The sequence below is a fragment of the Melospiza georgiana genome, chromosome 1 (genome assembly GCF_028018845.1).
Source record: "Melospiza georgiana isolate bMelGeo1 chromosome 1, bMelGeo1.pri, whole genome shotgun sequence".
Taxonomy (NCBI): Eukaryota; Metazoa; Chordata; class Aves; order Passeriformes; family Passerellidae; genus Melospiza; species Melospiza georgiana.
The window spans coordinates 111,375,326-111,388,538 of record NC_080430.1 but is presented as its reverse complement, the minus strand read 5'-3'; the positions used below and the strand labels follow the sequence as shown (position 1 = coordinate 111,388,538).

Below are 13,213 nucleotides of genomic sequence, written 5' to 3'. Positions count from 1 at the left end.
CACAACAGGAAACAAAAGAAACATGATTTCTAGAACAAATGTACACTGTATGGAGAACAGACTATGTCATTTTTGTGCCCTTTAATTGCCTGTTTCTCCAATTCTAAAAGAAACCTGAAAATGCCTTCAGACATTCTTGTGGCTCTTCTATCTTGTAATAAAGCAGCCTTAAAGGATGCCAGGTTAAGTAGTCATTTCACAAAGGTGCACTTTACCACATGTAGTAAACACTGTCCCATCCCCTAACAGTATTCATGAGTTGGTGTCTGTTTCTGCATAAAACAAAGGATATAACAGAATACACCATTCACTCTTTTATAGCAGAGTCACAGACACTCATTCAAATCTCACTAGACTCAAAAGTCAAATCTAAAAGAGGGGCCCAGAAATGCTTCCCAAACACAGAAAGCCTTCTAGTCCCAACTACCTGTCAGAAGATGAACTGGGTGCACAAAGATCCCCCTCTCTCCCCAGGAAAGAGGCCCTGGCTTAAGGCTGGAGAACAAAGGGCAGTTTTACAGAGCTCAAGTATCCTATAACCAAGACACTGCCAAAGAAAATTAAACACACCACATGCATTCTCTCTAAGTAGTGAAATATGAATTGCTGTAATAAAATCAAATCAAATGAAATCTCTAACAAAGGGCTAATAAAGAGATTCAGGAGATACAGTGGTTTACTTAGAGATCAGAAAATTAGATTATATGGGGAAAGAATAAATTAATAAAAAGGAAATTTACATAGTTTTGTTACATTTCCGTCATTTAAATGAACGCATTAAGTCAATTTTATTACTGTATCTGTGTGTCCTAAGAATGCAAAAGCACAAGAAATAACCAGTTTTTTTCAGCACAACAAAGGGCAGAAGGAGAAATCATCTAGCTGCCACTTTGCTGGTTAAAACTTGTAACCTGCCCAAATTTACTGGTAATCCTTTCTTCAGAAAAGCATTAAATCGTCTCAGAAAACCTTTAAATAACAAGGTTTGTTCATGACCCCAAGTGTTACATACCTATTTCCGTCTCCTTTTAGAATGTAATTTCTCTATTTACATTACATAGAACAGCAACAAACAAACATGGAAACAAGAAAATATGCACAAACCAGATTTGGGCCAACCTACAATCTTTTCTGCTTGCTAGAAATACCCAAGATATGATATAAGGTATCTTGTCTCAGCTCACAGACGCATCACCAGTCACATCTCATCATTCCAGCAGCATACACACTGTTCCAATAACTCAAAGTGTGAAGACATACACTGATCATATATTTAAGTTTTAGAAAGCCTCTGAAAAGGAAGAAGTAGCACCAAGGGAACTGATCATCTTTATTATGCAACAAAAAGACAAATAGAAAATAAAATATTTTAATAGGAAAAAACCCAGAAGGTACAATTCAAACATAACATATTGAAACCATACATAATGCAACATGAACATGAAAACATTGTTAAGAAGCAATCTTCTAGTAAAGATTTCATGTTTTGGGCATCACCCATCACAAATACACAGCTTTTTGAGCATGTCTGAGTTTCAGTGAGAAAGATCATGACCAGCAGCAACATATTCAAATAATTTAATTTTCATTAAACGTTTACCTAGTGAATGTATTGGATGCAATATCTTAATATTAAAAGTACAAAATCTTAAGCAAGGCAGCACCTGCCAATACAGATTTTAAATAAAGAGGATAAACATTTTGAAAGGTTTTTTTTGTATTGCATTAATACACATTAAAATGTCTACTCAAGTCTCTCAACATTTAAACATGACTAAAATGCTCAGAACTATGCATCAAGTGACAACTATTTATTGCTATAGAAAACATTGTTTCCCAGAGTTTTAAAACAGATGTCATCTCACTCGTAATTCCCAAGATATATTCAAGTAACAGAAATAACTAGTTCCAGCGTCCATGAGGCATTCAGAATCTGTATTGGCTGTAGGCATTTATTGCCAGATCATATAAACATTTTGTTGAATCTAAAAAAGTTAACTAGACTTACATCTAACTGTTAAACTCCTTAGGAAATGTATGCAGTAATAAATCACCATAGTATGTGGTTTTATTTTAAAAAGGTAAAACTTCATCATCAGGTACCTTGACGTTCTTTTCTGTATAAGGGCACTGTTTAATAGTTGGCTTTGCTGAGCAAATGTAAAAATCTACATTTTTTTCTGTTGGCTCAGTGAACCACTCCAAATCAATGTGGTCACACAAGCACTAGAGATGACAGACAAGTGAGAATACACAGACAGTGTATGGGGGCAAACTGGAAATTGGAATACAAGCTCCAAGTGTGGTCTGCTGTCAAAATACTGTAGTGAGACAGTAACAAAATGCAAAAAATGTAGTTATAAAAAAAGTATAGAAGCTTCAAACAAGGTTTTTGAAATAGACAGCTATTTCTGAAATAAACAACTTTCTCTGAATTTTAGCCAGCAATGCCTTTAGTAACGTTTTACACTCAAAATTAGGATAGAAAAGGCAAGTTAAAATGCATTGTGGGTTAGTTCCAACACTCAATAAATTAGAACTTTCAGTTCTGAAACACATTACATTGTAAAATGAGGCATTTCAACCTTACCAGTTTTGGAATATGAAATATCTCAGCATTTAAAGAATAATCAAAATCTTTGTTTGGAGAGGAATAGGGAGGCAGGGCACAAGAAGCAGACTGTACTTTGGCTGCACAACTGATATTACGACACATAAAGCACCATCTAGACTAAAAAAATTACTGGGGATGTTTTCCACCACAATATATGCAATGCTCATTAATAACAATAGCTTGACAATGGGTGATGCAAACACAGAATGCTGTTAGTCCAAACAGGTGTATGTTCAGAACACTATTCAAAACACCAAAACATATACTGTGCAGCCTTCTTTCCCCTTCTCCCTCTCAATCTAACATAAAGGATCCTAAAGTTTTTACAAATGGATTTTCCATCTAAATTCAAAATTGCATTATTTGTATTTTTTCCAATTTTAACAATGTTCTTGCTGGGAAGGTGGAAATCTAGAACAGGAACTCTTAAAGTATGTTGGTCACTATTTTAGAGTAAGTTTTTTTCTTCTCAACAGTTTTTTGAGGCCTTTAGGTGCAGGAGATGTACAAGTTTTAAACAGCTTTACAGAAATAAAAGGTTTTTGTAGGTGTGAAGGCAGTTTAGTTATTTAGCTACACAGCCTTCATGAAAGACAGGACAGACCAAAACTTCAATTCCAAATACAAAACTAGAAGTTCTTAAAAAACTCCAGCAAGACCTGGTCACAGGTATAGGCCAAAATAGTATACCTTTTGCATTCATCTTGAATTGCTCAGAAAATATGTAATCTTCCTTAGGAGTACAGATAATATGCCTCATCACATTAGTAAGCAAGCATCCTATTTTAGTTATTCCCAAAGAGGAAAAAATAGATTTAGTTATTCCTAGGCAATGGCATCATTCTTTCTCAATGAAAAGTGAAAAAAAGCCCTGCTCTGCATTGTTGATCAGTAGAAAAGCAATTTTTTAATATTTTAAGCTGTTGTTATTTTCAGTCACTTAGCAATAGTAAAAAACAATCACAATATCAAAATAAAATTAGTCCTTGGCAGGACAAATGCCTGTCCTTGGCAGGAAGAGAAAAAAAAATAAATTATCATCTCATAAGATACCTTAGAAGACAGCTGAACTTGAAGAAACCCAACAGTGCAACAGAGTATCACTGCATGTCTTTCTAAAGATACTTTCAAAGTAGGTTTTGCTGAATTAAAAGATCCTACATTAATCATATGAACATGTAATTAACAGAGTAGTAAAAGTTAGAGAAAATCAAGACAAGAGTGAGAAGTTCCAAAAATGTCCCTACTTCCATAGGGGCAGAACTCAGTCAAGATGTCAAGCCTGAGTTTCAGCAAAATCATTTATCAGAAGTCCTTATGAGTGTGATAAGAAGCTTAGCCCAAAAAGTGGGTACTGAAAAACATTTTTATTAAAATACCCTTCGGATCACCAAATAAAGAATAAAGTAATTTTTCTTTCAGATAATCAGTACGAAGATGAAGGGGGTTCTACTTTAAAAGTTCACATGACAGGATTCTTGAACTGCATTTTGGTATTGGGCTTCTTCATCAAGCTGAAGATTCTAAACAAAATGAAAACATCATCAAAATTGACAAATACTCAAGATATAGCATAGCCATTAGTTTAATCATTCATCTGCTATGTTATTACACAGGAAATGGGACCCAGACAAAGACTCTATGCTACTAGATCATTGTTTATATTGCACAGAATCTTTTTATTGAACCAAGTACCAAGAGACATATGAGACAGGAGAAGAATCAGTAGAGTGGGACAAGCTCATTAAGCAGAAGGGTCCATCTTCTCTCCCAGGCTCAACTGCATCACAGAACAGCCAGCTCAGGAAAGCTGACTGTGTCACATAATTCTTTTAACAGGGCTTCTAACCAGCCACAACATCCTCCATTAATAAAACCAAAATGGGATCCCCAGACAACACTAATCATAGATTGTTGAGAACACAGTGCCTAAAATGGGAAAGCAAACACAGAACACAAAGAGTCTGCTACTTTTTGCAGGAATATCCTCCAGGTTCTTAATATGCCAGAGTGATGAACCTTGTAAGTGCAATTCTGGCAGTCTCCCCAAATCAGAATTCCTATCACCAGTTTTAGGTCATCATACATGTACTCACAGTGAAGAGCCCAATCCCCACTATCAAACCCGAGCTCCTCAGGCCTTTATCACAGCTCACTCAGCTCAGAGGACAAGATACAGTCTTTGCCAACCTGACCCAGTGAGGCTGCCTGTGACTCAAATACTATACCAGCTGCACACCCCAAAGCCTGTCAAACTCTGTAGAAAAAGCCACAAACTATCCAGCTCTCTGATCCCACATGCAGAACCCAAATGGTTGGCTTGATTTACGAATCAGCTACTGACTACATCTGTTTATGTAGCTCTCCATCTACTTAAGGTCATTTACTCAAAGAGAGCCTGAAAAGAGACAACCTAAACGTTGATTAAGTGACACATCTCTTTTTCAGTCTCTCTCACAACATACAGGAAGAGAATCTGTAGCAGCAATACCAGCTAGTCAAGCTGCACATTAAGTCCTGAGAATATAACTTCACAATTTCTGCATTAAAAGGTCAATAATGTCCATAAAGAGTAGCATCTATTTTATTTCCCCCAGAAACAGCAGTAATAAACTGTTCTAATAAACTGAATAAAAGAAATAAATAGATCAGATTGAGAGCACTAAGCCAAATACTTAACTCATCATCTTGGAGCAGTTTGATTACTGACAACACCTATTCCCAGTAGCACTTCATATTGATAAGAAGCAGACCTGTCTGTTTATGAGTTCCATAAAGAACAGGAACACAGCATGTCCAGAACACGTTAGGTACAAATTTTTTATTTGGCATTTTGATTTTTAGGAAAAAAGTTACCATTTATCCCTCCACACATCAAAGAAGAAAAAGCTTACCACAAATTCTCCGTAGTCAAACCGGTGTCTTAGATTTAGATGGCTAACAAGATTTCTAGTAACCTGGTTAGTATCTGCCCAAGGAAGAGATACACAAATAGGACAGATCTGAATTTGGAGGGGGAAGAGAAGAGACAGAATGAAAAAAAAAATGTTATTGGCAATACAGAATGCATTAAAGACATGTTCTACTGGAATAACTAGTCTATTACTCATCCACTATCAAAATACAGTAAGACATTAACATCAAATCAAGCTGCTAAGTGTGTTTTTCCTCAATTGTGTAACATTCATAAACTACATTTCAACTTGGTAGATTTCTAGAGTGTTTCTCTTCACAGTGAAAGATTATCATATCTGTCTGAGTTCATTTAGAAAAGAAAGTGACTACTGCATCCTACTCATTGTTTGGGAGATTTTTCATACAATTGAGATGATCAAGTAAGCCAAAAGAAAAAATAACAAGCCCTATACAGGTGAAAATAATAGAAAACCAAAGAGATTTTTCTCTTGCAGACCCTTTGGTTACCTTGGATTACTTTTAAAGTAACTGTAGGTTTCACATGAAACAGTAGTTACGTTACAACTGGGATTCTATAGAAACAGACCTGAACTACTAAATAAAGAAGAGTTAAGCATCAGGCTCAAAAACTGAGCCTGTTTCACACCAAGATAAATGAGACAACTAACTCAGAAATGTCTTAGAACCAGCAGGCTGGACATGAAACATTTTCACATCAAAGTCACTCCTCAATTTAAATGCACTGCGTGAAGTGTATTGTCTGTCCTTCTCAAACCACAGTGATTGTTACAGATATAGAGTAGCGACTGCACAGTTAAAATTGTCCACATAATTACAATGAAAGTAGCTTAAGATACACACATGAGCAGCTCTACTTACCACAGGAACGATCTGATAAAGATGTCTATTATTACAGTGATCCAGCAAGCGCTGTCTGGTAAAATTGGCCTCCTGACACAGGGGGCATTTGAAGGTTGGGTGTCCACTGTAAACAGAAATACAAAAGCATTAAACAGAAAAGAGAGTTTCAGAAGTAGTGTTAAGAAAGCATACGAATGAAGCTATGATTGTTTTCCCTTGCTTTGATAACAACAAAAAAACCCCCACACCCCCACTGACATATTAGCAGATCTAAAGGTGTCCCAGTGCTACTACCACATTGCAATTTTGAATTTACTAATTGCAAATTAGCATGCCTAAATGCACTCTTCTGAGACTTGGGCTTCTTTTGTTCCCACTGCAGCTACATCTGGGTTTTGCTTTCTTGTAACACCTTTCAAATCCTTCAGGAAACTACTAAAATACCCAAATTCTAACAGATACAAGTACAAGAAACTACAGGATTCTATAAATACAGCGCCTGGTGTTTTTGTGTGGGTTTTTTGTGTTTTGGATTTTGCATTAGCAGAAGTTTTCACTGCAACTATCAGAATCTATTTCAATAACAACTACAGACAAGTAAGCAACCTACCTTGTTTCTCCTTGAAGTATTTGATTATTAGCCACCTCGCCAGTATCAGGTATAGCATCACTCCTGCTACTTTAAATGAAAGAAAAATAATAAACTTGAGATTATTTTACTCAACTATCAACATTTTAAAAGTTTAACAGTAACAGAGATGGGGGGGGGGGGGGGAGTACACATTAAGTCCCATGAATTTCAAGGCAACACACAATGATACATATCCTGATACATATCTTAACCCTCACAACTTTTCCTTTGGATCAAGGTATGCCCAGAACTGAACACAGAATCACCAAGGCTGAAAGAAACCTTTAAGATCATCTGTTCAACTATCAACCCAGCACCACCATAATCACCCCTAAATCATATCCCCAAGTGCCACATCCAGACACCTCTTGAACATCTCCAGAGACAGTGACTCAATCACCACCCTGGGCAATTTATCCCAATGTCTGACCATGCTTTCAGTAAAAAAAGAAAAAATTTCTACTCTCTAATCTGAACCTCCCCATGTGCAACTTAAATGGTGAGGCCATTTCACCTCATTCTTTCATTTCAAGACATGACAGAAGAAGCTGACCCTCACCTCACTACAACCACCTTTCAGGTAGCTGCAGCAATGGGGTCTTCCCTGAGCCTCCTTTTCTCCAGGATAAATAACCCCAGCTCCCTCAGCCACTAACCATAGGACTTGTGCTCCAGACCTTCCAGCAGCTCCACTGCCCTTCTCTGAACTCACTCCAGCACCCCCATGTTCTTCCTGGATTCAGGGGCCCAGAACTGAACACAGGATTCAAGGTGTGGCCTGACTGGTGCTGAGTACAGGGGGACAATCACTGCCCTGATCCTGCTGGCCACATGATTTCTGATACAGGCCAGGGTGCCACTTGTCCCAGCCTGTGGCACTGCCTGGGGTTGCTGCGACCCAGGCACAGGACCTGGCATTTGGCCTTGTTGAACCTCACACCATTGGCCTCAGCCCATTGATCCACCTGTCCAGATCCCCATGCTGAGCCTTCCTACCCTTCAGCAGATCAACACTCCCACCCAACTTGCTGTCATCTGCAAACTCACTGAGGGAGCACTCAATCCCCTCATCCAAATCATCAAAAAAGGTATTAAACAGGAGTGACCCCAAACTGAACCCTGGGGAATATCACTGGTGACCAGGGGCCAACTGGATGTAACCTCAATCACCACTTCCCTCTGGGCCTGGCCATGAACACAGTTTTTTTCACCCAGAGTACACCTGTCCAAGCCATAGGCTGCCAGCTTCCCCAGATGAATACAGTGGGATGGTGTCAAATGTGCATCCACAGTCACTCCCTCATCTACTATGCAGGAGTCACTTTGTCATAGAAGGAGACCAGGTTCATCAACCAGCACCTGACTTTTGTAAACCCATGTTGGCCAGGCCTGATTCCTGGGTAGTCCTGCACATGCCACATGATGGCACTCAGGATGATCCGCTCCATGATGTTCCCTGATACACCAAGGTCAGTCTGACAGGTCTGTAGTTCCCTGGATTACCCTTCTGATCCTTCTTGTAGATGGGCATTACATTTGCTAATTTCCAATCAACTGGGACCTCTCTGGATAATGTAAGTACCATGGTGATGCTTGGTTGTATACTACACAACTTCACAGGAAAATTATATATAATACAACAAACATTTAGTCAACAAGATGGGCAATGAAGGTGACAGCCAAGTATTATGAAATCATTATGAAGTATATGAATGTAAGACAGGTAGCAATTTCTAAGTTTTTTGACTTAGGAAGGTGTAAAAGGCCTTTAACTGCCATGTATTCACACAAATTATTTGCAACTTTCAACTACAACAAGGTACATTTTCCCACACTGAGCACAAAATAAACCTTTTTCCTAAAGGAAGGGTAGAGCAGAACATTTTAGAAAGTAAATTTGACTGTATATGCACCTGTAGCTAAGCCAGAAGAAACTACACAGACAAGCTAAGAACATGAATATTTACAGTCACAAATACAGTAATGGTAATTTTTTTATACTTCTGTGATATTACAATCACAGGTATTCTACTGTAGCAAACTGCAGTGATATCAGAATATGCAGATACTTCAGTGAAACATTGCTGCAGCTAATTCCAGTAACAGCTTCAACTTTCAATAGACTGATGGGTTGAAAACCAAGCACAGAGAACTTCAGACTGCTAAAAATAGAAAATCAATGGCAAAAAAAAAAAAAAAAAAAAAAGATATATATAATAAAGCTCTGTGGAATGTGTGGAATGGACATATAAAAGCTTTTCAAAAATAACCCAAAATTCCCAACTCCTACATCAGTGAGAATATATGAAAAAAAAGGTTAGCTTTACTGCCTGAAAACAAATGGCAAGTGTCATTTGATTTTATGGTGTGTAACATACTGGAATTCCTTATATATTTCCTAAGAAATCTGTTCAAAATAAAGTCAATCAGAAGGCAAAAGCTTGCACAGTAATGTTTTGAAACAGGATACCCACTTAAACAAACTTAGGAAAGGGGAGGGACAATAAAAATAGACAGGAAGTTCTCCAGAGGTAAATATTATGAAATATGTTACAAAGTAAACTGCTCAAATGCTGTCAAGGCAAGGAAAGCAAACTACAAATATTAAATACTTTTCAGGAGAGTCTCTAGAAGACATTTCAAAGCCATCATGCAGAAAAGTTTTCTTCTGTCTGCTAAGAGTAGAGAAAAAGACCTGGAAAAACTCCTATTCTGAAGCACAAGATATGGATAATAATTAATGCAAAAAAGAAGAAATGCCCTGGAAAAAAATACTTTCCATGGGGGGAGGGGGTGGGGAAAGAAGATGCACTGTTACACGCAGAACACCCTGATTACCTGTTCCCTGTTGCATCTTGGGAAATCTGTAAGTTTGGCATAACTGAAGAAACACCATATTCATCCTGATACTTCTTACATGTTTTATAATGCTGTCTCATCCATGAAAATCTAACCTGAAAATAAAATGCCAAATTACTGAAATCATATAAACAATCCAGGAACAGATAGAAGGAAGAGAGAATTCTGCCAACAGAAAACAATCCATGCAGGAATTATTTAGACCTCCAGTGCAGCAGCAACCAGAACTTGTGTCTCCCTTCTGAGCATGAACACTTTCTTCACCAACAGGACATCTCTAATTCCTCTCTCCTCAGAGCTAGTGTCACTCTGTGAGACTGAGAACACTGCCACTCAAACTGCTGGACATCTGAGAGCTCCCTCAGGGATAAAAGATGCAAGAAAACACCATTTAACTGAAACAAAGTCACTGGAACTACACCACCCAGACCAAGGATCAATAGGTGATGAGCTAGAACAGAGAGTGGCGGTGAGGATGGGATAAGCACCACTGCTCCTTCAGTCTTCTCTGGCCTCCTGTTACCTCATGCAAGGAACATTTTCTTTTTGCATTAGGTGTGTTCATTTACTCATTGGCAGCGGAGGGAAACAAACAGGTGAATGATCACCAACTTAAGGCTGGCTATTGACCTTTAATTCAAACTAAGAGAATGAGTTGCTTATATTTGCCAGAAGACAGCTATGTTGGACATGCCCCTGAATTTCAGGTCCAACAGCACTGTCAGAAGGTGCTCACAGGTCTAGAGGCTGGACAAGATCGTATCTCACGTGCCTGCGCCTAAATTCCATTACAGTTATTCTGTTTGGTTCTTCTGTCCAGTTTACCAACTTGCTATCAGCTTCTTTCTCCCCACTTTTCATCCCAATGAATCATGTGGAACAATGCAAGCAGCTGAGGGTTCCATTAGTGCTGATCTTCACATTGGCAGAAGTCCCAAGTGAAATGAAACCAACATAAAGACTACCTGGATTTGATGCATTTTGTTATAAACAAAAAGCATGGCAGCAATCCCACATGTGTTTATATCAAAAGAGACATAACTCTTGGTTTCAGTGAGGGTCAAGATTTCACCCAGCGTTCCAAAAATAATGATCCCTTTAGAAAGGAAATGAAAGGAATGTAAAAGGACTGACGGGGAAGGAGGAAATTACATATGATTGATCATGTGGGCACTGCAACTAATCAACTCACATATTTCAGTTTTAAATTAAATTTTATAGCAGCTCAATCTCAGTTACATTTCCATATTGAGATTTTCTGAGGTTTTCCATATATCTGCATTTTTCATGTTCAGCTCCTTAACTTTCCTTTTGCCAGTTTTATAGCTATATCCACTTTTTCCATCTTTTCAGGGAAAAACTGGCACTCCACTTAAAATGCCTTTATTGACAATTCAAGATGCTCCTTCAGCTTACACCTGTTGGCTACAGCTAGCAGGCACTGCATGCCCAGTAAATGCACAAGCCATACAAAGCTAAGCTCAGATTGCTATAGGCTCTTCAGCTCCAAGATGAGAACGACACATAGTAAAGGCATGTCTGGACAAAACCACAAACAATTTATTCAACTTGTTTTAAAGTTTTACTCTACCTGCTTCTCACAGCATCTACAGCCCCCAGAAGCTTTCTTCATACTGTTTTCAACATCTAGAGCCCTTTTGGGATACGTTCTTTCTTTTTTAGTCACGCTCCCCCGGCAGAGAGGACAATGTGTTCCACTTTCTCTTATAGCTGTCAAGAAGCACTTCCTGCAAAACCTAAATTGAAAAGTTACCACAAACACAGGTTAGCAAAATATACAGAGTTGGATACTTTGTCCTTGAAGAGAGCTGGACGATTGTCAGGAAAAAAAAAAGAGAAGTATCAGAGTAATAATTTACCAAATACAAGTCTGACATTTAAAAGAAACAATGGTGCTTACGATGAAGCATATGGAAATCAGGGGAGCTTGGCAATGCACTCTAGATAAAACTCTTCTTATTTATTGACTGGCATTACCGAGCTGCATACCAGATTGATCACTAATGAGATATTAAATGGTGCAGCAAGCACGTGATTTTGGACAATCTTATCAGCGTAACTCCTGTTTATTGTCCTTAAGCGGAGCCAAAAACCACTGCAAAGCTTCATTCAGCACGCGTTTCCAGAGACCTCAGGTCACCAGCTTTTGCAGCCCTCCTTCCTTACGCACCAGCTGCCAAAGCTATTTTGCTTTTCTACAAAGTAGCACGTTGTAATCAAACGTCCCTCTGGAAAAAAAAATGCTGAATAGATGAACTGAAAAGAGAGAACAACTCACACTACCGTCCTTGTTCGAAAAGGAACGGGGAAAACCATGAAGTTAAAAACCGCGAGTCAGCCCAGACAGCACAGCCAAACTCCCCCAGCGCCGAGCAGACACCCGGGGAGGTGGGGGGGCTCCTCCTAAACCACGGTCCTGCTCGTCGGCTACAAAAGAAAGAGGCGAGGGGAGGCTGCAGCAGCACCGGGCTCGCATCCCCACCGCCAGCGTCTCCAGGCCGAGGGTCCGTGCGCCGGGAGCGGGGGGAGCCGAGGAGCACAAGGCGGAGAGCCGGAGGAATCGAGGAAAAGGCTGGGGAAGGGGCGGGGGGTCGGGATACCCACACGTGCTGGCAGTTGGCGGTCCTCACGGGCGTTTTGAACACCTCCTGGCACACCGGGCAGTAAAAATCATCCTCGTTGAAGCACGCCGGGGCCGCCGCGGCCCCCTCGGCCATGGCAACACGTACGGGCCTCTCCGCCAGGATCGGGGACGACGAACAAGCCCCGCCCTGGCGGGCCGAGGAGAGCCCGGCCCCGCTTCGCTCCCGGGAGGCGCTGCCGGGGGTCCGAGAGCGGATGGCTGGGGGCACCGGCGCCGGGTGAGATCCGGGCCGAGCCGCGGCGGGGCAGCGGAACGAGCCCGGCCTGCGCTCCGCCCGCCGCCCCTCGCGGCTCCGCCCGCCCGGCCCCGGCGGCCCCCGCCCCGCGCTCTACCTGGCGCTGCCCGGGGAGGAGGGACCCGGCAGCTCCGGCCGCGCTCCCGGCGGCACCCGGGGGGGCAGGGGCGGGGCCGGCGTTTCCATGGCGATCGCCTCCCGGCCCGGCGGGGCCGCTACGACACGGGCCCCGCTCCGCCCTGTCCGTGAGGCTTCCCCGCTCCGCTCCGCCCCCCGCGCTGCGCCCGCCCCGCCGCTCTTCCGCGCAACAGCGGCGCTCGGCAGCCTGCGCGGCGGCCGCGCCAGGCTCCGGAGTGTTTGTGGGTGGAATCGTCCGGTCCCCTGTCCTCGGCACCCGTCAGGCCGCACCTCGAATCTGTGTTCAGTTCTGGG

The 13,213-nt window shown here is 41.0% G+C and overlaps 1 protein-coding gene across 3 annotated transcripts; it reads right to left on the bottom strand.

The window, feature by feature from the left end:
* Positions 1 to 1,311: 1,311 nt before the first annotated feature.
* Positions 1,312 to 12,795, bottom strand: RNF138 (ring finger protein 138). Of its 3 annotated transcripts, none has more exons than XM_058040226.1 (7): positions 12,507 to 12,795; positions 11,473 to 11,638; positions 9,861 to 9,976; positions 7,002 to 7,070; positions 6,410 to 6,515; positions 5,509 to 5,616; positions 1,312 to 4,137 (listed from the first exon to the last, which is right to left on the bottom strand). In XM_058040226.1, the coding sequence occupies exons 1-7, from the start codon at positions 12,617 to 12,619 to the stop codon at positions 4,069 to 4,071; spliced, it is 747 nt and encodes a 248-aa protein (XP_057896209.1). In that variant the 5' UTR covers positions 12,620 to 12,795; the 3' UTR covers positions 1,312 to 4,068. The 3 variants fall into 3 exon arrangements, with proteins under 3 accessions (XP_057896209.1, XP_057896201.1, XP_057896193.1); XM_058040218.1 differs by lacking the exon at positions 1,312 to 4,137 and adding an exon at positions 4,157 to 4,543 and having other exon boundaries at positions 7,002 to 7,067; XM_058040210.1 differs by lacking the exon at positions 1,312 to 4,137 and adding an exon at positions 4,159 to 4,543.
* Between the last annotated feature and the right edge of the window lie 418 nt (positions 12,796 to 13,213).